This window comes from Ranitomeya variabilis, chromosome 5 (genome assembly GCF_051348905.1).
Source record: "Ranitomeya variabilis isolate aRanVar5 chromosome 5, aRanVar5.hap1, whole genome shotgun sequence".
Lineage (NCBI taxonomy): Eukaryota > Metazoa > Chordata > Amphibia > Anura > Dendrobatidae > Ranitomeya > Ranitomeya variabilis.
In genome coordinates, this window is record NC_135236.1 from 249570315 (window position 1) to 249598273 (window position 27959).

At 42.8% G+C, this 27959-nt stretch overlaps 1 protein-coding gene across 1 annotated transcript in view; it reads left to right on the top strand.

Annotated features, from left to right (window-relative positions):
• Nucleotides 1-2555: 2555 nt before the first annotated feature.
• SNX1 (sorting nexin 1) overlaps nt 2556-27959 on the top strand; it is a 77412-nt gene continuing 52008 nt past the window's right edge. Inside the window, exons 1-6 of the mRNA XM_077264003.1 lie at nt 2556-2814; nt 19422-19524; nt 25189-25310; nt 25827-25893; nt 26482-26525; nt 27134-27275. Coding sequence (XP_077120118.1) covers nt 2704-2814; nt 19422-19524; nt 25189-25310; nt 25827-25893; nt 26482-26525; nt 27134-27275 — 589 coding nt within the window. The 5' untranslated portion in view covers nt 2556-2703. The remainder of the gene's footprint in view (nt 2815-19421; nt 19525-25188; nt 25311-25826; nt 25894-26481; nt 26526-27133; nt 27276-27959) is intronic.

Below are 27959 nucleotides of genomic sequence, written 5' to 3' on the forward strand. Positions count from 1 at the left end.
GGCTTTTTTTGTACATTATTGCACAAATGATTTTTTTTTCTTTTTTTACACTTGAGGAATGTGAGATATAACTGGGTCTGCTTGTTTTGATTGATACATATATCTTACTGGTAATCTTCGTCCTAATACGCACACATTGTTTTATATATTTTGCCTCCTTCTACTTAATAAAGGCATATTATTAACTATTCTCTGTTTAGTTACCCTTGGCTGTTCATGGTTTTCGGTTGTCTTGGCTGGTTCATCCATGCATACAGGACAACACGACTACACACAAGTATACAGGACAACACGACTACACACGTGTATACAGGATAACACTACACATGTGTACGCAGGATAACACTAGACACATGTACGCAGGATAACACTACACATGTGTATGCAGGATAACATGAATACACACAAGTATACAGGACAACACGACTACACACGTGTATAGGATAACACTACACATGTGTACGCAGGATAACACTACACACGTGTACGCAGGATAACATGAATACACACATGTACGCAGGATAACACTACACACGTGTACGCAGGATAACACTACACACGTGTACGCAGGATAACACTACACACGTGTACGCAGGATAACATGAATACACACATGTACGCAGGATAACACTACACACGTGTACGCAGGATAACACTACACACGTGTACGCAGGATAACACTACACACGTGTACGCAGGATAACATGAATACACACATGTACGCAGGATAACACTACACACGTGTACGCAGGATAACACTACACACGTGTACGCAGGATAACACTACACACGTGTACGCAGGATAACATGAATACACACATGTACGCAGGATAACACTACACACGTGTACGCAGGATAACATGAATACACACATGTACGCAGGATAACACTACACACGTGTACGCAGGATAACATGAATACACACATGTACGCAGGATAACACTACACACGTGTACGCAGGATAACATGAATACACACATGTACGCAGGATAACACTACACACGTGTACGCAGGATAACACTACACACGTGTACGCAGGATAACACTACACACGTGTACGCAGGATAACATGAATACACACATGTACGCAGGATAACACTACACACGTGTACGCAGGATAACACTACACACGTGTACGCAGGATAACACTACACACGTGTACGCAGGATAACATGAATACACACATGTACGCAGGATAACACTACACACGTGCACGCAGGATAACACTACACACGTGTACGCAGGATAACATGAATACACACATGTACGCAGGATAACACTACACACGTGTACGCAGGATAACATGAATACACACATGTACGCAGGATAACACTACACACGTGTACGCAGGATAACATGAATACACACATGTACGCAGGATAACACTACACACATGTATACAGGACAACACGACTACACACGTTTACGCAGGATAACACTACACACGTGTACGCAGGATAACACTACACACGTGTACACAGGATAACATGAATACACACGTGTATGCAGGATAACATGAATACACACATGTATACACACATGTATACAGGACAACACGACTACACACGTTTACGCAGGATAACACTACACACGTGTACACAGGATAACACTACACACGTGTACACAGGATAACATGAATACACACGTGTACGCAGGATAACACTACACACAGGTACACAGGATAACACTACACACGTGTACACAGGATAACATGAATACACACGTGTACGCAGGATAACACTACACACAGGTACACAGGATAACACTACACACGTGTACACAGGATAACATGAATACACACGTGTACGCAGGATAACACTACACACAGGTACACAGGATAACACTACACACGTGTACACAGGATAACATGAATACACACGTGTACGCAGGATAACACTACACACATGTACGCAGGATAACACTACACACAGGTACACAGGATAACACTACACACAGGTACACAGGATAACACTACACAAGTGTACACAGGATAACATGAATACACACGTGTATGCAGGATAACATGAATACACACATGTATACACACATGTATACAGGACAACACGACTACACACGTTTACGCAGGATAACACTACACACGTGTACACAGGATAACACTACACACGTGTACGCAGGATAACATGAATACACACGTGTACGCAGGATAACACTACACACGTGTACACAGGATAACACTACACACGTGTACACAGGATAACATGAATACACACGTGTACGCAGGATAACACTACACACATGTACGCAGGATAACACTACACACAGGTACACAGGATAACACTACACACGTGTACACAGGATAACATGAATACACACGTGTACGCAGGATAACACTACACACAGGTACACAGGATAACACTACACACGTGTACACAGGATAACATGAATACACACGTGTACGCAGGATAACACTACACACATGTACGCAGGATAACACTACACACAGGTACGCAGGATAACACTACACACAGGTACACAGGATAACACTACACACGTATTTACATTTACTGGATAGTAAGCTGCACATTTCCTTCCCTCACAGTCAGTACCCGGTTTCCGCCACACGAGGGCGCCGTTTCGCATGTGTTGTGTTTTTGTCTGGTCCTGACGTCAGCTCGCCATCGCCCTCAGTCCGCCGCTGTCCGGAGTTCCTGTGTGATCCCCCCGCTTCCGGCAGTTCCAGTGATGGCGGATGAAAGTGGAGTTTTACAGCACGGTCCCCCGGAACTGGATGAAGATGAGGAGACACCGGGCGCGGACAGTGACACAGAGGGAGAGGACATCTTCACCGGGGCGGTGAGTAACACTAAGAAGTAACAGTTGCAGTAAAGTAGCGGCGGCGGGTATTGGTGTCATGTCCTCTGGTCTCAGTGTCGGGCTGTGCTGCCTTGCTCTGCGCTCATGGTTCTGTACAGTAGTTTGTAGCCTAAACCCACAATATCTGCAGACTGTATATAAAGGCAGGGCGCCGCCATATGTGTACTTGCAGAGGGCCTGTGTGAGGAGGGAGCCACCGCTGCCGTAGCCCCCCGTGTGTGAGGAGGGGGCATCACTGCCCTAGCCCCCGTGTGTGAGGAGGGGACACCGCTGCCGTAGCCCCCCGTGTGTGAGGAGGGGGCATCACTGCCCTAGCCCCCTTGTGTGAGGAGGGGACACCGCTGCCGTAGCCCCCCGTGTGTGAGGAGGGGGCATTGCTGCCGTAGCCCCCGTGTGTGAGGGGGCATCACTGCCGTAGCCCCCCGTGTGTGAGGAGGGGGCTCCACTGCCGTAGCCCCCCGTGTGTGAGGAGGGGCATCACTGCTGTAGCCCCCCGTGTGTGAGGAGGGGGCATCACTGCTGTAGCCCCCCGTGTGTGAGGAGGGGGCATCACTGCCGTAGCCCCCCGTGTGTGAGGAGGGGGCATCACTGCTGTAGCCCCCCGTGTGTGAGGAGGGGGCATCACTGCCGTAGTCCCCCATGTGTGAGGAGGGGGCACCGCTGCCGTAGCCCCCCGTGTGTGAGGAGGGGGCACCGCTGCCGTAGCCCCCCGTGTGTGAGGAGGGGGCACCGCTGCTGTAGCCCCCCGTGTGTGAGGAGGGGGCATCACTGCCGTAGTCCCCCATGTGTGAGGAGGGGGCATCACTACCAGAGCCCCAGTGTAGTGCTTAGTGCCCGCCTATCTGTAGCCTGAGGACCCCACTGCTCGGTGACTATGGAGCTTTGCCATCTGGAAATAAAGTTTCTGAGGCCAAGCAGTTTGCACTATTGGGGGCCACAATGTTTTCCTTCCTGTGAAATCTCATATGCCGTACAGGTCTTTACCCTGAAAACTGCCGCCTTGCTCGCCGCCAAGTTGAGTGGTCACACAGGTCTGCATTGTGAAGGGCCCCTCAGCTCTGCACAGATAAGGAGCTCAGGGGCCACACAGCTTTACATCTGGGAAGAAATCTCTGCTCCCTCCCTGCTCCCTTGCAGGTCTGCACTTCGGGCTCAGCACATTCCTTACATGTAGAGCCAATATGTGCCTGCAGATTGTTGTGTCAGCAGGTTTCTGGTTATTTCTACGTCTCTCCTACTGTTTCGGGTGTGTACATACACGAGCAGGAAGCAGCGGTTTCATTTCAAGCACCTGGCAGATGTGATCTCCTGGCAGATGTGATCTCCTGGCAGATGTGATCTCCTGGCAGATGTGATCTCCTGGCAGATGTGATCTCCTGGCAGATGTGATCTCCTCGCTGTCTGACTTGATATGTTTGTAACATGTGGATTGCTGGTGGATATGAGCCATGTGTTTGAGAAGTTAGATGATATTGTCACAAGGCCTTGTGTGTAATTAATTTACAGACTTGTTGATAAGATTCCTTAAAGGGGTTGTCCATTACTTTAAAAGCTAACATTAATCGATCAATGCTAGTGTAAGAAATGTAAAAACAAATCCCAATACACACATCTGCGATTTTCTTTTTAGGCTATGTTCACACGTTGCAGATTATTTGCGTTTTTTTAGCGTTTTTGCGCTATAAAAACGCTATAAAACCGCAAATAACCTGCATACATTAAGCATCCTATCATTTTTAATGAAATCCGCAATTTCTGTGCACATGATCCGCATGAAAAACGCATTGCGGAAAAAAAATGAACATGCTCATTAATTTTGCGGTTTTTTCGCGGTTTTCCCACTGTCTAATGCATTGGGAAATGTTCGGGAAAAACCGCTTCAAAAACGCGAAAAAAACGCGCTAAAAAACGCATGCGGTTTTCATGCGGAAATCCGGCAGAAATGTCCGGATTTTCACAGGAATTTTCTGCATCAATTCCTGAACGTGTGTAGGGGGCCTTAAACTATACTTGCTGGGCTGCTGCCACATCTCCACACTTGGTACCCCGTTGTGCCTCGCCAGCCTAGAGAGGGAACTTTTTCTAGCACGGGTCTGTGTCTGTGCCTCTGCTTCTCCACCTGCCCACCTCCATAGACTTCAATAGGCAGCTGTAAACTGATCACTCAGCGTGCTGGTGGGGTTTTTTTTCTTCGATTTGAGCTGCATTTTGCATTTTGGACTGAGTAATGAGCTTATGGGGGGATGAAGTAGGTTTCTCTGATGTTTTATGAAGTTTTTACGCTTGTGCTATTGATTTTTGCCAGAGACGATTTACTTGTACAGCACTGTAGTAAATATTGGTGCCAGATAAATGTTGCTATTTTAATATTACACTGTTTACCATAAAACATTATGTTGCTTAAAGATATTCCTAGGATTGAAAAGTGTTTACTTTTGGTCCTAAAGCAGCGCTAGTCTTATCTATAGGCGGTGTATAATGTAGCCCAGCTCAGTATATGCATGTGTTCAGAATAGAGTTTCACCTTCATCAGATCATTACGGGGAGGGGGTCTAACAACTACATCTTTCATTTGCTAGAATAAAACAGCCCACAGTAGCCCTCCGAGTGATATTTAGCTTTTGGCTTGAACTGTATGATCTCTAATTTTTTAAGTCTGCCCAGATTAAAAATGTGCCCTCCAGGTTGATCACTTCATGTTCAAGGGTCCTGGTTTCTGCCCCCAGCCCCTCCAGCAAACAGCTGATTTTGCCACAGGAAGCTTCTGTCAGTGGGGCATGTGACTATTGCATGTGGAAAAAATGTTTCAACTGTTTCCATCAGTTATGGAAATGTCACATAATTCTTAACATCCTGTAACTTATAGGGGTTGTCCAGGCTTGAGACTCGAGAAAGCAGTCACTGTGTGACCGTAGACTTGTGAATCCTCACATTCCTGCTCTTAGAATTTGCCAGGAGCTTGTGAACGCAAGTATGCGATTTGCATACTTTCAGCCACACGCCACCTAGACGTGTCCGGCGGTGTTCAGTTTATTTGTATTGAGCAATGCCGCACATGTGAGATATATGCAAATCGCCCTCCTGCTCCCAGAGCCAGCACTAGGGAATCCTGCCAGTAGGTAATGTGCGCGCTGTGAGGATTCATAAGTCTGCAGTCACACAGTAACTGCAAACTTGAACCTCAAACCTGGACAGCCCCTTTAACATAACCTTCTTCTCATTTTCTTTGCTTCTGTCTTTACTTAGATTTTTTTTTATTTCTCAATTTTAATTTTATTATAGGTGTGTCTCAGGAACTCTGACATTCTCACCATTCTCCTCCTCGCTGCACTGTGTCTGGCTGCAGGACAACTGACTACAGCAGAAGTCTTGCTGCTTTGCCCTATGTATAGTAAGACGAAAGATTAGGTGGCCCCAGCCCTGACCGAAGCAATGGCCTTACTCTGGAGGCTAGTCAAAAATCAAACTGATCAGCAGATAAACATGAGATTTCTAAAAGATTGACTGTTTTTAGGTTCAAACAGAAAATGCTGCAGACTAAGGCTAGAAAAAGGCTGGTGTGTTTCATAGTCCATATACAGACCGCAATGCCCTCCCGGTCCTCACTTACAGCCTCATATTTGTCTACAAGGTTGTAAGTTTGGGTCAGGAACTCAGAGGTTGGAAAAAATCCGTTGCAGATCTGCTGAGAATTTGTGGCTGAATTCACATGATTGGTACTATAATTTACGCTGGTGGTTTCATGTACTAAACTGCAGTGTTTCCGGCCATGTGGATGTACCCTAAGCCCAATGATAGTTTACAATGCACCCACCAAATCCATCAGGGCATGTTAGAAAATGTAAGCAGTGGTGTGATTGATGGCTAGGGGCAGCCACTTCAATTGTATCATTTGTATTGGGGACAGTGACTGTAAACACATACACCGCCTCACCTTCTGGCTATTTGTGGACTGTACACGTCTCCATTGTTTCTATATAATCTGTATTTTGGCAGGATGACAGGACATTTTGCTGATGGAAAACATTTCAGTCGGCTGCAGGAATTACCCAACAAGCTCCACATTCACCATCTGATCTGAATAGTCAGCTTTTCATTCACCTCCCACAACACATGACTTGTGTGCAACGTCCAAATATGACTAAGGAGCCAGGAACTTGGATGGAAACTGGAGACATCTCAGTGGGTTCTCCTGAGGAAAGTGCAGTTATAGCTCCGATTGTCAGGAAGCAATTTTGTGGGATGACCTGTGTGTTCCTTATAAATGTTGGCCCTCAATTTATCCACTAAACACTATCAAGTAATTAAGAACAGGAAAGAGGTTATTGTGAAACATCAGCCAATCTGAATGCTAGGGAAGGTAAATGATAAGAAAAAATTGGCCATTTTGCGCTTTGCGCTTGTCTTTTATGTTTAGTTTCTCTGCAAGGTGAATGTTATACATGCTGCTTATAACTAGCAGATTTTTTCCGTCACCACGGCCACACCATGGAGAGGTGATCCACCCCTAAGGACAAGAAACCTACAAGTTTAAAAGTCGAAGCCTTTCTTCCCGCTTCAGTGGTTTCCTGTCCTTAGAGGGAGACCTACAGTCCCCGATGATGCCAGGGTTATTCATCACTTTCTCACCGGTCAGCGGGTTAGAAATGATGCAGCTTCACTGAAGGGTAAACTAATGCGAAACTTTTCTAGAACGGGTCATTCCGGAAGTGACATTAACAAATTTGTTTACTCTTTTTGTTTTTATTATAAGTGTGTATTTATTAGTGTAATATTTTTGTAATATACCGGTATCTTTTTTTTTTTCTAATTCATGGCAATGCATTATATCTGTACAGAAATCTTTTTAGACCATGCTTTGAGCATGGTCTAAAAAGCTTTCCATATCTTGGTGACCAAGGGTCATCATGACAACCCCGGGTCACCGTGGCAACAATCGAGCCCCTTCGATGGCGCTGATGTGAAGGCAGAAGGAGCTCCCGTCCCTCTGCCCGCCTCCTAAATGTTGTGATCGCTATCGATCGCACCATTTAGGGGTTTAAACAGCCAGGAGCAGTGCAGTAGTTCGGCCACTAGTAGCGCTGAGCTCCTTCTGAGATCGGGCAAGAGGTGCTACTATTTCTGACACCTATACATGATGTGCTATGTCCTTCATTGGTTGTAAAGGGGTTAAAATGAACTTTGTTCATGGGACAACCCCTTTAATGGACTTAAGAATAGGACCCTTTATGTTCTTGCTGAGAAGCAAGATATAAGTTCCGCTGAGGACTTGGAAAATGGGGAATTAGTAGGCTTCTATTCAGATGTTTCATCTTTATCTTCCTCCTCAGATTCTGATAAAGGCTTTCCTTGTTTTCCAGCAGAAGATACCGATAAATGAGTAAAGACAGGGTCACATTGAAAATTGAGAACGTTAAGCTGCCAAAAACCATACAGGATGTGATGATTGGAGGTGAGAAAGCAGAAATGCTTTACAGTGCATTCCAGCGGGATCAGATTTTAACCAGTTTTCCAACCTTTCAAAAAGCAGCTGAATTCTTATCTGATGCCTCTGCAAATGCAGTGACTCATAGCCGCTTGTGCTCTTCACCTATCTCTGCTCTTTGAGCTTTTGAGAAATTGGTCATGGGATTTTCAACCCAGAAGTAGGCTGTGCAGCAATAATAATAATAATCTTTATTTTTATATAGCGCTAACATATGCCGCAGCGCTTTACAGTTTGCACATTATCATCACTGTCCCCGTTGGGGCTCACAATCTAAATTCCCTATCAGTATGTCTTTGGAGTGTGGGAGGAAACCCACGCAAACACGGGGAGAACATACAAACTCCTTACAGATGTTGTCCTTGGCTGGATTTGAACCCAGGACTCCAGCGCTGCAAGGCTGCAGTGCTAACCACTGCACCACCTTGCTGCCCAGCATTCAATGTCGGGGAGAATTCCTTTTCGGACCAGTCCTGGACGAGATCCTGGAAAAAACAGCAGATACCAGGAAAGGGTTCCCCACGAATTCCTTTCAGAGCAAATCCTTTTGTCCGTCTGGAAGGAAACAGTTTGTGTCTACAAGGACCAGAAATCCAAGATGGAAGGTCCCAATAACTAAGGGGAAAAACTTAAATTATAACCCCTTTTCTTTTCTTCTGATCCCCCAAAAATATCTGGAAGACAATGACACCAGGCCCCAGGTAGGTGGAAGGCTAAAACGGTTTCTTTCTGCCTGGTTAGAAATCTCAAGAAGCACTTGAATTTTAAATACCACAGGTCAGGGTTTACAGCTAGAATTCAGCTCCAAGCTGCCAGAAAGTTACTGAAATCCATTCCTCAAAAGCAGGGCAACAGGCTTTAGAAACAGGAACTCTAGTCCTTACTTAGTGCAGATGGGGGTCATCATTCAGGTTCCAGAATCAGATAAAGGGAGAGGATTCTACAGTTCTCTTTTTACAGAGAAAAACTCCTCCTTGAGAACTACTGTGAACCTGAAAGATTAAAATAAGGTTGAATATTTAGAATTGAGAGTCCTCAGTGGTTGATACCTTTTAATGGCTAACTGAAAAGATGGTAACAAATTGCGAGCTTTCTAGACTACTCTGGTCTCTTTATCAGGCATATAAACCTGAGCAGTCTCACATTTTACTATCTTTTCAATTAGCCATTAAAAGGTATCAACCACTGAGGACTCTCAAATCTAAATAATGTTTCTATCTACTGGCTAACACGGTACAAAGATATACAGTATATCTTTGCTGTTTAAAGTTCAAACATTTCAAAATGGAAGTGATAGTAAAACGTCTTTTTCCAAAATGCTACATGGCAATACTAGGTCTCTCAGACTTGTATTACCGCGTACCTATCCTTCAGGAACATTAGAAATTCCTAAGAGTGTCAGTAAACATCCAGGGAATCTGGCAGCATTTTCAGTTTCAAGCCCTTTCCTTCGGCTTCTCCATGGTCCCAAGAGTGTTTGCGAAGATAATTAAGAAGATGTCAGCCCATATCAGAGAAAGAGATGTATTGTATATCCCATATATAGACGACTTCCTGATGGTTGGAAATACAAGGTTAGCCTGTAGTCAGGCGGTAAAACACGTATCCAGCGTCCTAGCTTCCTTAGCATGGCTTGTAAAAGAGAATAAAATCAAAGGTGATTCCAGAGCAGAGACAAGTTTTTCTGGGAATCCTTCTGGATTCGTGCAAAAGGACAATCTTTCCTTCCAGAAAAAAAAAGTATTCAGGATTGTTTCTCATCTGATCAGGAACCCAATAATATCCCTGAGGGAAGTTATTTCCATCCTAGGGTCCCCGTCATAGTGCATTACGGCAGTTCCATGGGCACAAGCTAATTTCAGAACTTCAGTGGGAGGGTCTGGAAGCAGAAAAAAGATGCAGGAGATACTGAGAAGAGAAATTGGATTTCGAAAACGACTCGAGTGACTAATTTGGTGGCTATGTTGGGAGAATCTTTTACAGAGAGTTCCCTGGGAAATCTTGAATCCGCCAGTTATCACCACAGGTTGAGGTCCCGCCATGGGACCTCAATTTAGGCATAGATGCCCTAACAAGATACCCATTTGAGCCATTATCTGAAATACAAATTAAACTTCTAACCTTTAAAACTATCCTACTGGTGGTCTTTACCTCCGCTAGAAGAATGGGGGGGATCTCTACCTGACTAATTAAACGTTCATGCTCCTTAAACCACTGAAGCGGGAAGAGAGGCTCCGTCTTTTAAATCTTTGAGGTTTCCTGTCCATTGGGGCTGATCCTCTCTTTATGGTGCTGTCGTGGGTTCTGAAAAATCAAATTATCATTTTACACATGCAGCTCCATGGCAGAAAGTCTGCATGTACGGCCAATGGAAATGTGCCCTTAGGTTACATTCACATGACTGTATAATGGCCATATTGTATGATTCATGGGGGAAATGACCCATTTAAATAAGTTTGTGGGAGGGGGATGTTAAAATCGTTATGAAAATGCAAAATTAGTAATCGAGCTGTTTAACTTCTGAAGAGGAATGTCCCTACACACATTCTGTTCAATTAGTGCTGCCAGCGTCAGACTGTAGGGACATTCACTGTTGACAAGGGTACAGCAAAACACAGTTGCTTGTCAAATCTTGTATACAGTTACTATTTTTTGTTCTATAAGCTTTTATTGGGAGCCTGAATGAAATGCATGTGAGGTGAAACAAATTCTGTTGGGCTTTCAAGTGCAAAAATGCTTCTTCATATCTGCATCCAGAGAGCATGAAATAAAAGGGAAAATGCAGCAACAACACGTTAATCAGAGAAGATTGTTATTGCATATTCTGGTACAGAAACCTGCAGAAAATGTTTTTCGCTTGATATGGACGTCTGAATAATGGAGGTGATCTACCAGTCTGGTGGGGCTGGATGGATTGGACATATTGGTTTTTAGCATGTCCAAGTCTTAATGCAATACATGCATGTTTATGGCAGTGTAAGATGGAATAGTTCAGTTTTCTTTGGCGATTAAACCTTACCTCGGGTCTTGTGAAATGGAAACCCCCTATTTATTTCATAACATTTTTATTATGTTCTGCCAGGAAAGCTGCATGGTGGTCATTTTTAATTGCCAATGGTGCAGTAATGGTGGTCACCCAGCACCCAGCTTTTCTATGGTCCACATACATCTCTCTTTTTTCTTTAGGAAAGGTGAAGATTAGTGATGAGTGAGTATACTTGTACATGTAAAAAACAAACAAAACACGTATTTAGTAGTCTAATCATTTCTGAGAAGACATCTCACTAGTGATGAGCGAGTATACTCGTTGCACGGGTTTTCCACAACATAAAGTGGAAAATATCTCTAACATAATTGTAAAAAGTTTTTAAGATCTAATTTTAAAACCAAGCGCTGAGTGTGAACTACTGGAGATTGAACATCTGAGGTTCGTGACATTTGTGTTTGCAGTTTTACCGGATCTGTCAGAATATTTGCTTTTAGTATACAGTAAGGTTTATTTTTCCTCATGCCTTTATAGGCTAAACCAAACATGCAAGTATCTGTGGTGGTCTACGCGGGAGTGCACACTGTGTGGGGGAGATTTGTTAAACTGACAAAAAGAAAAAAAACCTTTTTCAATAGCAAAATCGAAACCTGTGCTAAGAGCAATAACTTTCTGCCAGTTTCACAAGTTTCCCCATACTATACTGTGCACTCCCTCATGGTCCACAAAGATACAGTATCTCACAAGTGAGTACACCCTTTACATTTTTGTAAATATCTTATTATAGCTTTTCATGAGTCAACACTGAAGATATGACACATTTATACAATGTAAGGTAGGCAGTGTACAGCTTGTATAACAGTGTAAATTAGGTGTGCTCTCTAAATAACTCACACAGTCATTAAGGTCTAAATCGCTGGCCACAAAAATGAGTACTCCCCTTAGTGAAAATGGCCACATTGTGCCCTCTGTGTCAATATTTGTGTGGACACCATTATTTTAAGCACTGCCTTAACTCTTGAGCATGAAGTTCACCAGAGCTTCAAAAGTTGCCACTGGAATCCTCTTCCTCTCCTCTATGAAGACATCACAGAGTTGGTGGATGTTGGAGACCTTGTGCTCCTCCACCTTCCGTTTGAGGATGCCCCACAGATCCTGAATAGGGTTTAGGTCTGAAGACATGCTTGACCAGTCCAGCAACTTTACCCTCAGTTTCTTTAGTAAATCATTGGTTATCTTGAAGGTGTGTTTGGAATACTGCCCTCCTGCCCAGTTTCTGAAGGGAGGGGATCATGGTCCGCTTTGATATGTCACAGTACATGTTTGCATTCATGGTTCCCTCAATAAACTGTAGCTCCCCACAGGCGACAGAACTCATGCAGCCCCAAACCATGACATTTCCACCACCATGCATGACTGTGGGCAAGATACACTTGTCTTTGTACTCCTCACCTGGTTGCCACCACACACACTTGACACCATCTGAATCAAATAAGTTTATCTTGGTCTCATCAGCTCACAGGACATGGTTCCAGTAATCTGTGTCCTTAGTCTGCTTGTATTCAGCAAACTGTGGGCTTTCTTGTACATCATCTTTAGAAGAGGCTTCATTCTAGGATGTCAGCCATGCCGACCAATTTGAGGCAGTGTGCAGTGTATGGTCTGAGCATTGACAGGCTGACACCCGCCCCTGTTACCTCTGCAGTAATGACAGACAGATAGATGATAGATATTTGTAGATATAAATATAGATAGAAGGAATGAGATGGATAGATAGATGATAGATAGATCTATAGATAGATAGAAGGAATGAGATGGATAGATGATAGATCTATAGATAGAAGGAATGAGATGGATAGATAGCTCTATAGATAGATACATCTATACATAGATTGATAGATATCTATCTCATTCCTTCTATCTGTAGATCTATCTCATTCCTTCTGTCTATCTCTCATTCCTTCTGTCTATCTCTCATTCCTTCTGTCTATCTCTCATTCCTTCTGTCTATCTCTCATTCCTTCTGTCTATCTCTCATTCCTTCTGTCTATCTCTCATTCCTTCTGTCTATCTCTCATTCCTTCTGTCTATTTCTCATTCCTTCTGTCTATCTCTCTATCTGTTTAAGATTGATTTCAGTTATCCATTGAGCCCTGAGACACAATACCATCAATGAGTGTATTTGAAAAACAAAACAATAAAACGTTTATGACACTTACGGTAAATCCAATTTGCATAATAATTTGGAACACGGTGTATGTATCTCATTCCTTCTATCTATCTATCTATCTATCTATCTATCTATCTATCTATCTATCTATCTCATTCCTTCTATATATCTATGTTTCTCATTCCTTCTATCTATCTCTCATTCCTTCTATCTGTAGATATAGGATAGATATGGGATAGATGGAGATATATATTTATATATCTATATTGATATATCTATGGATAGATGTAGATAGATACATAGTAGATACATAGATATATCTATCCATATATCTATCTACATCTATCCATAGATATATAATAGTAAGGCCGACGTTTATTAATGAACATGTTTAATATAAAAAAAAAAAAAAAAACGGGAAAAAAATGGCGTGGGCTCCCGTGCAGTTTTCTGTGCTAGAGGGGGAAAGCCGGGGACCTTATATTTGTAGCCTGGGACCAAGGGGGTAATATCCATGGCCCCTCTCTCGGCTACTAATATCAGCCCTCAGCTGTCTGCATAGCCTTTACTGGCTATTAAAGTAGGGGGACTCCCCCCAAAAAAATGATGTGGGGTCCCCCTATATTTTATAGCCAGAAAGGCTACGCAGACAGCTGTGGGCTAATATTCATAGCCTAGAGAGGGTCTGTGGATATTGCCCCAGCCGCCCCTGAAATGGCGAAACTGTAAGATGCGCCAATTACGGCACTTAGCCCCTCTCTTCCCACTCTTGTGTAGCGGTGGGATATGGGGTAATAAAGGGTTAATGTTACCTTTATTGTAAGGTAACATTAAGCCCGGTTAGTAATGGAGAGGCTTTAACAAGACATCTATCCATTATTAATCCTATAGTAGTGAAAGAGTTAAAAAAAAACAAAAAACCCCCACACACTTAATAAAGTATTTTAATATTCATAATTTCACCATACTTATAACAACGCCTAATTCCTGCAACGCCCTCAATCGTCTGAAAAAAATAATATACCAACCGTATACTCCCTTTCCGCCATAGTGCAATTAATAACGAGTGTCCCACGATGATCTCCCCTATAGAACAGTGACATCGGGTGATGTCACTGCTCTATAGGGCCTCCAGTGACACACTGACAGGAGACAATGGCTCCTGCAGTGCATCACTGAAGAGGTTACCTTAGTTCATTGCTCTCACTTTATGGCAATGCTGTGTGGGAATTTTCCCACGCAGCAGTGCCGCAAGTGAGAGTATGAACTATACTCACAGCGGCGGAGGGATACAGTGCGGAAGGATACCTTCCGTCATTGTATCGCCGGGGCCACTAGAGAGCGGTCGCATCAGCTGATGTGGCTGCTCTCCACAGGAGATCGTCGTGGGACTCTCGTATTAATTGGATTACTGCGGATTAGGGAGTATATTGTTTGTTTGTTATTTTAATATTTTTTTACAGGTGATCAATGGCTTCGGGATCAAGGTGACTGGTGAATATGTACTCTGTTGTATGTACTGTGTGTTGTATGTACTGTATATGTGTGTATGTGTTTTGTTTTTGTTTTTTACATTCAACACATTAGCCGGATGATGGGACTACTACTGTCCCATCATTGGCTAATGTGTCAATCACTGTCACTGTAGGAGGCATAGCCCGATGGGACAGCACACACCCGGACAGCCTCTTGCAAAGCCCCGGCAGACCCCGACTGCACACATACACACGCACAGTCACCACCCACACACTTCCCTCCTCCCGATCTGCAGCGTTTCACCCGTAGCTAAACCACAGATCTTTTTTTACATCTGCGGTTTTGCTACAGATGTGCCTCACTCAGTGCAAGTCTATGGGTGCAGAAACGCTGCAGATCCGCCAAAAGAATTGACATGCTCCGGAAAAAACAACGCTGCCAATCCGCGCTGTATTTTCCGCAGCATGTGCACAGTGGATATAGGTTAACATGCTACTGAAAAACGCATGGAAAACTGCTGCAGATCCGCAGGCAAATCCGCAACGTGTGCACATAGCCTAACTCAAGTCTGACAGGAGTAGGATTTGTGGTAAGGTGCATGGAGGCACACGCCACTTTTAAGATGTGCCTGATTCATTCCGCATTGAGATTAATGAATCAAGCGCCTCTAACTCCACAACTCTGCTTCATCAAGACCTAGTGCCATTTCTGAGACCAGTCAAGAATCCTGCCGATCTTCAACAATTAATAAAAAATTTAATGGGAAAAAGTTGGTAGTGCTCACCATTATTGAGGAAGGACGAAGCCACAGTGACTAGGCTTTCATGACATTTCATTTATTAAAATGAACATCCCAGCACCACTGTTTGATGCTATGATCCAAAGGTTGCGGCATTATGATGTGCCTGTTGTCACTATGGTCTATTTGGTACATTTAGGCTATGTGCACACGATGCAGATTTAGTGCAGATCTGCAGCGTTTTTTTCTGCTGCAGATCTGCACTGTGATTTACAGTACAATGTAAATCAATGTGAAAAAAAAAGCTGTGCACATGATGCAGAAAAATCAGCGCAGAAACGCTGCAGATTTCAAAGAAGTGCATGTCACTTCTTTTGTGCGTTTCTGCAGCGTTTCTGCACCCCTCATTTATAGAAATCCGCAGTGGTAAAAACTGCAGAAAATCCGCACAAAAAAAGCTTCAAAAACGCGCAAAAACGCAGCTGCGGATTCTGCCAGAAGATGCAGATTTTGTGCAGAAAATTCTGCACCAATTCTGCATCGTGTGCACACAGCCTTACACATGGCAGACCATAGAGCAAAGACCCATGAGAAATTTATAGCAAGGCTGTATGCGCACAGTATTTTGAAGAGTCTTTTGGAGCAGTTCCACTCAAAAGAACACCTCTTCATCTCTATTGAAAAATGAATTGCTGTTAATACGTTCAATTTTCTGATCATTTATTAGCTTTGTGTGTTTTTTTTTTTTTTTTTAATACGTTTTAATGGAAGTGAGCAGACCATTCATCAGGTGTTGTAAAGTATGGAGTGGATCCATAATGGATAACAGAATAAATGGGAAAACTGGAAAGACACCACAAAGTTAGTATCATTGAGTGTTTTTCTTAATGGATTTAAATAAAACATGGTAAAATTACTCATATAAAAAAGCTTTCAAATGTTTGCAAAATATTTACAGATACCTCTTCAAAAAAATGTTAATAAAACCCTTCAATAAATGTAGAAAATGAGAGAAAAAGGCACTGTGTGAGACAGTAGATCACCAAAAATTAGGAACAAAGGTGAATTTTATTATGAAAACAAGCCAAAACAACAATTCTAAAAACACTTAAAAACATGACACAAAAGCAATATATTGGGGACAAGACAATGTAATGTCATAAGTCAAATCCTAGATTGGGTCACACAGAGAAATATAGCAAAGCATGGGGAATAACCGGCTGGACCACAGGCCAACTGAGCAATATTCTGGCCCAAATGGTCCAAAATGAGGAGATATGTACAGCGGGGCACTAGAGGCTAATGTGCAAATAAGCAGGGTAATACAAAGTGCATAAAGGTGCAAAATTCGAGACAGGGCAGCCATGGCAATGAGATGCAAGAATGTATGACTTGTAGTTAGAGAAAATCACATATTATAAGCCAGAGTGTCGCACAAGGGATCAAATAGTCACCTATCCTGTCTCATGCTGCTGGAGGAAAAGGTTAAAATAAGAACCGACAGGGAAGACAAATTGTTACCTATGCTTGTGACCCAAAGGAAAAGGCATGAGCCCAGAGCCCCTTCAATAAAAGATAACAAAAAACGCATCTCTACAGAAAAAAGCTACATAAAAGCAACATTTTTTAAAGCTGTTTTCTTATGGAAACACTCATTGTTTTTGATTGCCTCAAAAAAATTATTGTTGTGTCTATATACCCTAAGAGAATTAGACCTCATTTGGAAGTCTGTGTTTCACTTTCTTCTAGGGCTGTTTTTCATGGATGGATGATGGAACCATTGTAGTCCATAGGGCTGTTAACATGACTCTGTTTTGCAGATTGAACATGCACCACAAAAAAAAAAATCAGGCTCATACAATTTTGATTTGAGTCACAGGTCAAAATCGCACATGCAAGTCTACGGGCCCATGAAAAATCTGGACATCACATGTATGGCATCCTAGTGCTATATGTTTTTCACAGGCTGATAGGGGAAGGTTGAGAAACTCCATGAGATGTTTTTTTTTTTTTGTTTTTTTTTTACATTTGACAAAAACTGCTGAAAATCTGATGCAGAGCGCTGATGAATAGTGAGTGGATGTCTGAGCCCTCCCCCCCTATCAGATATTGCTGATTTATCCTAAGGATAAGCAATCCATATAAAATTCCTGGAATAGCCCCATTAACTTACAGTATTTCTTCTTGTTTCCCGGCCTCTTTTATTCATGTGTTTTTATTTTTTTAAGTCAAATATAATCACCGTAAGTTATTTATATTTTCTGCTGCATTCTTAATAATCAAATGCTGTATGTCAAAGCCATAAGCATTTTGTCATGGACTGTCGCTCTTTTCTTATTTGAAATGTTTGTTTAAAAAAAAAAAAAAAACTGCAGTAAAAAAGTTGACAATAAAAACTTACAATAAAGAATCTGCGTGTAAATGTTTTGAATCATTTTTCATCTGTGTTTTTACTATTAGTATTTAGTCAGTGATTTTTTTTTTTCTCATATTCAAAAAGTGAAACTGCAAAAATTATTTTATCCATTATAATGTTAATAATGGACTGCACATGGATGGGACCCATAAGGCCCCGTCACACTTAGCGACGCTAAAGCGATCCCGACAACGATACGACCTGTCAGGGATCGTTGCTGCGTCGCTGTGTGGTCGCTGGTGAGATGTCAAACAGTGAGATCTTCCCAACGACGCAGCAGCGATGGGGCGACCTGTACAACGATGTCGTTGGTCGTTGTGACCCTGTCACATGGCAGCTATTATGACGATTCAGACCTCGATGAGGGACGTCCTGTGTGACGTTGTAGTCACACAGGCGTGCATTTGCGTTGCCTTTTCCGCGCCCATTCAGTTCCGATTGGTGGTCGTTACTGCGTTCTGATTGGTGGCGGCCTTGCCTTATGAGGCGACACAATAGCCCTTCCGTCCTTTGTTCCTGACCGTGTGGTGGTTTGCAGATCGTTGTAGAGTTCTCCGACCTGCGACTCCTCTTCGATTTATCTATTCTTCAACGGTTCTTCTGATGTCGCCTGCTGTTGAAGGCATGACCGCCAATCAGAACGCAGTAGCGACCACCGAGCGGAGGGGTGCGGAAAAGGCAACGCAAATGCACGCCTATGTGTCGGTGTCTGAGTCGTCAACGAGGTCGTTGGTAAGGTGTCAAACACAGCGATGTGTGCTACCCAGCGGGACCTCAACGATCAAAAAAAGGTCCAGGCCATTCCGACACGACCAGCGATCTCACAGCAGGGGCCTGGTCGCTGCTATGTGTCAAACATAGCGAGATCGCTACTGAGGTCGCTGTTGCGTCACAAAACTTGTGACTCAGCAGCGATCTCGCTAGCGACCTCGCTTAGTGTGATGGGGGCTTTAGACACGTAAAGGGGATTTTGAGCCGTGATTTGTTTTGTGAACAAACGGCCTGTAAAATACAGAGACATATGAAAGTACGTTTTGAACACTTGCATGAAAATCAGAAATCTAAATAAGATTATAATCCATCTACTTGGTACGTGTGGTTGTAGTTGGTGAGCACTTTCTAGCTGAGTTTGTTCTTTAGTAAAGCGTGCGTCTCCCTCGTTGGCTTGTCTAACCAGTATAACTGAAATGTAATACTGGATACATCCTAGAGTGAGCTAATATGGAAAACCTGCTATTCAGATCCTATTTGTAATTTTAGTGGCTGTAAACATGATACCTTTCTTCATTTGGGCTGTTTCCGTCAATGTTTTAGAGCAAAGAAGTGATTACTCCAGTGCCCCAGAAGGAGGTGGTCCAAGAAGCGTCAAAAGAAAATGGACTGTTCCTGGATGATGATGACCAGGATTTGTTTGCAGGTATACACACTGATTGTTGTAGTATTAGAGCACTATTTTGTATATTCCTGAAAAGGGACAGTACTGCACGTTACTTTCTTATATATCTGATAGTTGGCATGGTATTGGTGCAAAATGAGGGAATTTCAGTCTATCATCTAAGTGACAGCCTATGGTCAAGTAAAGTTGCCCTTTTGTCCACCACCCATCTGACCAGCTTATTAGTGTCACACCAAGTTGTGCACTGCATCGATGGAGGCTAGTAAGGGTATATTTCTGCAGCACATGTCTGCTCCATCCAAAGCGCTGCCGGCTTTTGTACACTCGGTGATTGAACCGTGCGAAATCACCGCATCCTACACATTGGACTGTGATATTTATCTTGCGGAGACTGAGCGTCTCCGCAAGAATAATTGACATGTTGCGGTCTGGAAAGACACACTGCATGTGCGTCTCCGCAGGCAAGCGGAAGGCGTCTGTGCACGCATAGTGGAGATGAGATTTCCAATCCGCAGCGTATACTGACCGTGGAAACATACCCTAATTCTGTACAATCAGTTGCCTTTATAGCACCAGAAACCACAAAATACCTATATTATGTTATAGGTGCTGTTCTTGGACCAGTGAAGAGATATTTCCCATGAATAAATGTGCAATTACAAATTTTTGATGGTTTGGAAGATTGCTACTAGCATTGTTCAACATTACAATAACTGTCATTTGCCCTCATGGGTTCAGTTGTAGAAGTGCCTTGCAATAGGAAATGCTGAACAATGGACATTTAACAATTCTCTATTGCATGGAAGACCAGCTCCCCAAGCAGCCACTGTGCAGGGAAACTCTGTGGCCTCTCTATTCAGGGGTCACAGCTCTAAATCTGAAATTGGACCCCTGTCCGTCATTAGTGATTGCATATCGGAGAAATAAACCTTCCCTTTATAACACTGGAATACCCCTATTAATGCCTTCACAACATGCGCCGTACCAGTACGGCGCATGTCGTGTCTCCCCCTTTGATGTGGGCTCCGGTGGTGAGCCCACATCAAAGTCACAACATGTCAGCTGTTTTGTACAGCTGACATCTGCGCGCAATAGCGGCAGGTGGAATCGTGATCCACCTGCCGCTATTAACTAGTTAAATGCCGCTGTCAAACGCTGACAGCGGCATTTAACTACCGCTTCCGGCCATCGGGCCGGAAATGCGCGCAACGCCGACCCCCGTCACATGATCGGGGTCAGCGATGCATCAGCATGACAACCTGGATGGTTGTTGATGCCACCCTGTGGTCGGCGCTCATAGCAATCCTGTATTTCAGCTACATAGGAGCAATCTGTTGATCGCTGCTATGTAGCAGAGCCGATCAGGCTATGCCAGCTTTCTAGCCTCCCAATAGAGGCTATTGAAGCATGGCAAAAGTAAAAAAAAAAAAATGTTTTAAAAAATATGAAAGAAAAAAAAAAAAAAGTTTAAATCACCCCCCGTTCGCTCAATTCAAAATAAAACCATTAAACAAAAATCAAACATACACATATTTGGTATTACCGCCTTCAGAATCGCCCGATCTATCAATAAAAAAAAAAAAGGATTAACCTGATCGATAAACGGCGTAGCGATAAAAAAATTCAAAACACCAGTAATACGTTTTTTTTGTCGCTGGGACATTGCATTAAAATGCAATACCAGCCGATCAAAAGAACGTATCTGCATCAAAGTGGTATCATTAAAAACGCCACCTTGGCACACAAAAAAATAAGCCCTCACCCGACCCCAGATCACGAAAAATGGAGACGCTACGGGTATCGGAAAATGGCGCAATTTTTTTTTTTTTCTTTTTTAAGCAAAGTTTGCAATTTTTTTTCACCACTTACGGTACATAAAAAATAACCTAGACATGTTAGGTGTCTATGAACTCGTAATGACCTGGAGAATCATAGTGGCAGGTCCGTTTTAGCATTTAGTGAACCTAGCAAAAAAGCCAAACAAAAAACAAGTGTGGGATTGCACTTTTTTTGCAATTTTACCACACTTGTTTTCTAGTACAAAACATGGTAAAACCAATGGTGTTGTTCAAAAGTACAACTCGTCCCGCAAACAATAAGCCCTCACATGGCCATATTGACGGAAAAATAAAAAAGTTATAGCTCTGGGAAGGAGGGGAGCGAAAAATGCAATAACGAAAAAGGGCTGTGACTTGAAGGGCTTAAGGGAGTCTGCCATCTAACAGCACCATATAGAGAACAATAAGAACAGTGTAAATGTTTGTAGGGTGATTGCAATACAAGTGATAGGATCACTCACTCAATCAGGAGACCACTAGAGTCATTACTGAGCAGAAGGGATAGGCTGGGGAGTGCAAGGAGTCCTGCACAAAGCACATGAAGAGGCCTCCTCCAGGGCACTCCCAGCTGCTATGTTTTTGTTATTCTCAAGTTTTCTTTTGAGCAGTTCAGAGCAATGCAATTTCTATAGTCTCCCCACTTCCTCGTTTTCTGGTTCCTCTCCTTGAGTGACCGCTCTGGTCAATAGAACTGTAGTATTAGTAAAGCTATAAAACCCTGTACACTTCTGCTATACCACTTTGTCAGCTATCATTGGTTTGTTTTGAGTCTGTACTGTTAGGCCATGTGCACACGTTCAGGATTTTTAGCGTTTTTTTCGCATTTTTTCGCTATAAAAACGTGATAAAAATACGAAAAAACCGCTAACATATGCCTCCTATTATTTACAGTGTATTCCGCATTTTTTGTGCAAATGTTGCGATTTTTTCCGCGAAAAAAATCGCATCGCGGAAAAAAAAGCAACATGTTCATTAAAAATGCGGAATTGCGGGGATTCCGCACACCTAGGAGTCCATTGATCTGCTTACTTCCCGCACGGGGCTGTGCACACCATGCGGGAAGTAAGCAGATTCTGTGCGGTTGGTACCCAGGGTGGAGGAGAGGAGACTCTCCTCCACGCACTGGGCACCATATAATTGGTCAAAAATAAAAGAATTAAAATAAAAAATAGTCCTATACTGACCTTCGATGTCCCCCGCAGTGTTCCCGCCTCACCGCTGCATGCTGCCGCTTCAGTTCCTATAGCTGGTGTGCGGTGAAGGACCTGTGATGACGTCACTGTCTTGTGATTGGTCGTGAGTGGTCATGTGACCGCTCACATGACCGCGACGTCTTGGAAGGTCCTGCGCGCACACACCAGCTATAGGAAGAGGAACGGACGCCGCTGAGGAGATGTCTGGGTGAGTATAAGCATTTTTTTTATTTTTTTTTATTATTTTTAAACATTCTATCTTTTACTATAGATGCGGCATAAGCAGCATCTATAGTAAAAAGTTGGTCACACTTGTCAAACACTGTTTGACAAGTGTGACCAACCTGTCAGTCAGTTTTCCAAGCGATGCTACAGATCGCTTGAAAAACTTTAGCATTCTGCAAGCTAATTACGCTTGCAGAATGCTAAAAAAAAACGCAAAAAAAACACAAAAAAAAAAATGCGGATTTCTTGCAGAAAATCTCCGGTTTTCTTTAGGAAATTTCTGCAAGAAATCCGGACGTGTGCACATACCCTTATACCTGTAGTTACACATAGTGATAACACAGCATTTGAACAAGCACACAGGTCAGAGAGCAGTGATTAAGAGACCTGCTGTGAAAGCTGTAGGCTAGTGATTTAGCACTACATCTCTTCAGATGAAATTGAGAGAAGGGATGGATGTGGGGGAGTGAGCTCCTGTTTGCTGCTTAGAAATCATTGGGCTTGAGAGAGCTGACTGGAATGTTAAGAGTTAACCCTTTTCCTACAATGCAACTACTGCATGTAATCAGCCAGGGTCTGGAGGCCATGCTCCATGGAAACCAGCTGTACACTATAAAACAAAAATTCTATTTATCATTGCAGGAGAAAAACTGCAGATAGAATAAGCATGTCAATTGCAAACTTATTTTCATGCTTTCTAACTTATTAAAGCAATTTAAAGGGAACCTGTCACCAGGTTCATGAGGTAAGGCCAGTACCTGTAAGCCCTTATATACATATTCTAATATGCTGTATATATGCCTCCAATCCAGTCTGCAAAATGAGAAAAAGACCTTTTATTATACTCGCCTATGGGGCAGTCCGGTCCAATGGGCATCACTGGTTTTGATCTCTTTTTGTAATGCCGTGCTCCTGCCCACATCCTACGTCATCCACACAGTGTCCAGGATTGCGCTGCTGTGCAGGCGTACTTCTCTCTTCCTTGTCCAGGGCGGAGCAAAGTACTGCAGTGCGCCAGCGCTCTCTGGCCTTTTCTTGCACATGCTCACTGCAATACCTTACTAGGGCAGGGCAGAGAGAAATACGCCTGCACAGCAGCGCCATGCTGGACACTGTGGATGACGTAGTACATGTCATCCACACGAAGCAGGGAAGGGGGATGGCGAACTTGATAAGACCCGTTTAAGATATAGTGTACTTGGTCCTGCATGACCATCACCCTAGGTATGTTTACACTGCCCTCCCTGCACTGGGGGGTCACTTTCTTGTTGTATAGTTGTGTTGTTGCCAATATCTTCCTATTGAGTAAGGTAACTGCTAGGTGTACAGGAAACCATCCTGGTAGAGCACGCAGAGCAGTGACGTGCTTTGTTCTGTTGCCTGTAGGTTCTAGATATTCCTCTGAATCCTTCATCACTCCAGCTTCTCTTGGCTTTCCATCAACATCTGCTGTGGAAACATGGCCTGGATACGTTGGGTTTTCATATGTTTGATCCTCCTGGTTTTGTTATTAGTGTAAGGCTGCATTTACACATTTGTGTGACATGGTGTGCTATCTGCTTTATTTTTTTGTTTTTTTTCCTTCACCGACAACCCATTTCATTGATCCATGCACACACGTTTTTGAAAACCAGATCCATTTGTCCGATCCATAAGACTCAGAGCATGTCCTATCCTCTATTTTGCAGATCAGACTCCTCAATTACAGTCTACAGAGATCCACATAAAATGGATGAAACATTGAAGGCACAGAACTTCAGAGTTCCATCTAAGTTAAATCCGCTTTTAAACTGATCCATTGTAAAGACAATGGATAAAGAAACAGATGCAATGTGTGTGACACCTGAGGAAAAAAAAGTCTTTCTCACTCAGATGGTAAACTCACGGATGTGTGAATGTAGCCTCAGTAGGACCCTTGGCTGACAGCTTCTGATTGCCTTGATTATGATAGATTACAAGCTTCTTCTTGTGTGGTAAAGGGTCTGCTACTTGATCCTCATCTACAACAGGCAAATGTGAAACTAAAATAATGAATTTTTTTTTTCTGTGGTCTTGTCTCTTTTCTGATGTTCTATCTGCAAAAGTAACAAGAAAAACCGCACTCAACTGATCCTTCTTCAAGATGTGGTTTTAATCCATAAAATTGGTTACATTGATATTTGCGGAGGTGCAGGTGTCAGGGGAGTTTTTTCATGAATATTGAGACCTTCCGGACTACGGCCGTTTCATGCCTTGCTGGCACTTCTACGGGTCCATGGACCGATCTATGCCGATATAATATATGCTCTTTAAGCATGCACCACCCAGAAGAGTTCCCATGAGGCTATTTCTGAGGATTTGGGTTGAAATAACACAAAGAAAAAAGTGACTTAGTGCCTAGAATAACCCTTCTTTGTTGGATATTTCTGATATTATATTTTTGTCTACAGAATCTACTGTCAAGCTTTCCGTGGACAGCTCACGTAACAATCAGAAAAAGGAGACACCTCTTAGTACCCCAGCACTTATTGCAGCTGCTTCTGCTACCTCCAAGCAAAAAACATATGAAGAGGTAATCTGCAAAAGATTCATGTACCTTCTATCCCAGAAGCAATAGCCACCGTTTCACACACTAGCATAAGGCAGAAAATAAGAAAAACGATCTTAAAAATACCTCCAGCACTAAAAATAATTGCAAGATGCTGCAGTGTTGAAATTTGCTGTTGTGCCATCATATAGATCAAGCTGTCACTGTGTTGGTGTGATCTTACTAATGTGACAGTGTGCTGAAATGAATTCCACGTTGGTAGATTGTCCCTAACTTTAGGAAAATAACAATTTTAAGCAAACAAAACATTTAACTGAAATTTGCTTCTTTACAAAATTACTCAAAATCATATAAATCTGCACTTTGTTAAAAACAGAACCAAAAATGAATTCAATCCATCATGCTTTGGACTCGGGTACAACTTTTTGTATTGTTTGGTCATCTGAAATAAGTCATAACTGTAACTACATAACTGATGTAGATGGGAGGAAGACCTAGCACGGTGCTGATTGCTTATTGACTCATTTTCCTTGCTTTTAGTTAGAAGAGGAAGAACAGGAGGATCAATTTGAACTGAACATCAGTATCACAGATCCAGAGAAGATTGGTGAGCGCTTCTGTGTTCTCTACCTCAGAAGACTGTTTAATTATATTCTATGTAGTTTGTAATTAGTAAAAATCCTCTGGAGTACATAGCAGAGCTGATTGCATACAGTAGATATACTAGTGCATGTTGATGCTGGGAGCATAGGTGATGTGAAATCAAAATTAAATATACCGTACTCGCCTGCCCTCACTCCTGTGGATTGAATACAGGCCTCTCCTGTGGTCTGCTCTGGAACGGTAAACAAAGAGGTCTGCGATTGGCAGCAGCGGTCAACTGAATATAAATACCATGTTGATCGTTTCTCTTACGGCACGCTAGTCTTGTAACCTTACAGCCAATCGTAGTAATTTGACTGAAGAACGGTACAGTCATTTCCTATGTAGGGACCCTCGCTGCCTCCACGGTGGTGATAGTAGGCGAGTTTGTCTGATTTGTTTTTTTCAACCCCACGCTTTCTCCCAGTAATGTTTTTATATAGGCTGGATAACGCCTCAGTCATGTTGGCTACTGATCTTGTGCTATGATACCTAGATCATTGTTTATCAAGATTAATTAGCAATTTTGGTCATGATTATTCCTTTCTTTTAGGTGATGGTATGAATGCATATGTAGCTTATCAAGTATCAACTCAGGTAAGTAATGGCTGCCAGTGAAGTCATTACATTTTAGTAATTCTGTATTCACTAATGCCTGTGTGAAACGTGATTGGCTTAGTACGGTCCAGCAATGTAAGAAGGGGTCTACTGGATTTTTAGTTATTGTGGGAGGTTAATGCCTCACATAAATAGCAAGTGCTCCCTATTTGTCTCGCCTACGACCACCTCATACAAATTAGGCCAATGTCAACTGGTTTGGCTGACAGTCCAATTTGTATGGGACTTTGGGCAGATGATTGTCATGGGCGTTAAGGATCTGACATGTCTGATTTAACACGGACCATCCTTTTGGTTCTCCCTGTGATGAACTGCCACCAGAGATGTCTTACAGCATCTCGAACATAGGAAATCTCTGCAGAGCGAGAATTCCTGTATATGGGAAAGACAGACAAGATAGCTGCCGGCAGAACAATCAGCCGAACCATCATTTAGTAGTCAGCCATCTAAGCTGTATTGGGGGCTTTAGAGTTTCCAGAGGAGTCATGAAATATGAAAGAATGTTTCAGATCCAAGGGTCTATTTGAGAAAATGGACAGAATTCAATTTGTTTCAATTATTTGTCAATTTGGCGTTTTTTATCCCAGACCAATTTGCCAATGTTCAGAAGCAAGCATTTCACTGTGAGGAGGCGGTTCAGTGACTTCCTAGGCCTTTTTGAGAAGCTTTCTGAAAAGCATACCCATCAAGGCGTCATAATCGCTCCACCTCCTGAGAAAAGCCTCATAGGTGAGTAGTACTATTACATTAATTCTTTGCCTAGTTCCATTTACATGGAATATATTCAAGGCACACCCTGTGGACACAGACAGAAGAGGGCCTCTGTGCAAGAACAATATATGGGCCCCTTGTAGTCCAATAGCCCATCATAATGCACAATTCTACCTGTTTTGGAGGTGGATGTGGGCCCCCTACCTCTTGGGTCCCTGTGTGGCCACACAGATTGCACTAATAATTTATCTGCTTCTATTATAATAATAATAATAATTTTTATTTATATAGCGCCAACATATTCCGCAGCGCTTTACTAATTATAGAGGGGACTTGTACATACAATAGACATTACAGCATAACAGAAATCACAGTTCAAAATAGATACCAGGAGGAATGAGGGCCCTGCTCGCAAGCTTACAAACTGAGGAAAAGGGGAGACACGAGAGGTGGTTGGTAACAATTGCTTTAATTATTTGGACCAGCCATAGTGTAAGGCACGGGTGTTCATGTAAAGCTGCATGCACCAGTTAACTGCCTAAGTGTAGCAGTACAGACACAGAGTGCTATTAACTGCATAAAGTGCATGAGAACATGATGCGAGGAACCTGATTATGTTTTTTTTTTTTTAATAGGCCACACAGGGATAGTTAGGTTAATGCGTTGAGGCGGTAGGCCAATCTGAACAAATGAGTTTTTAGG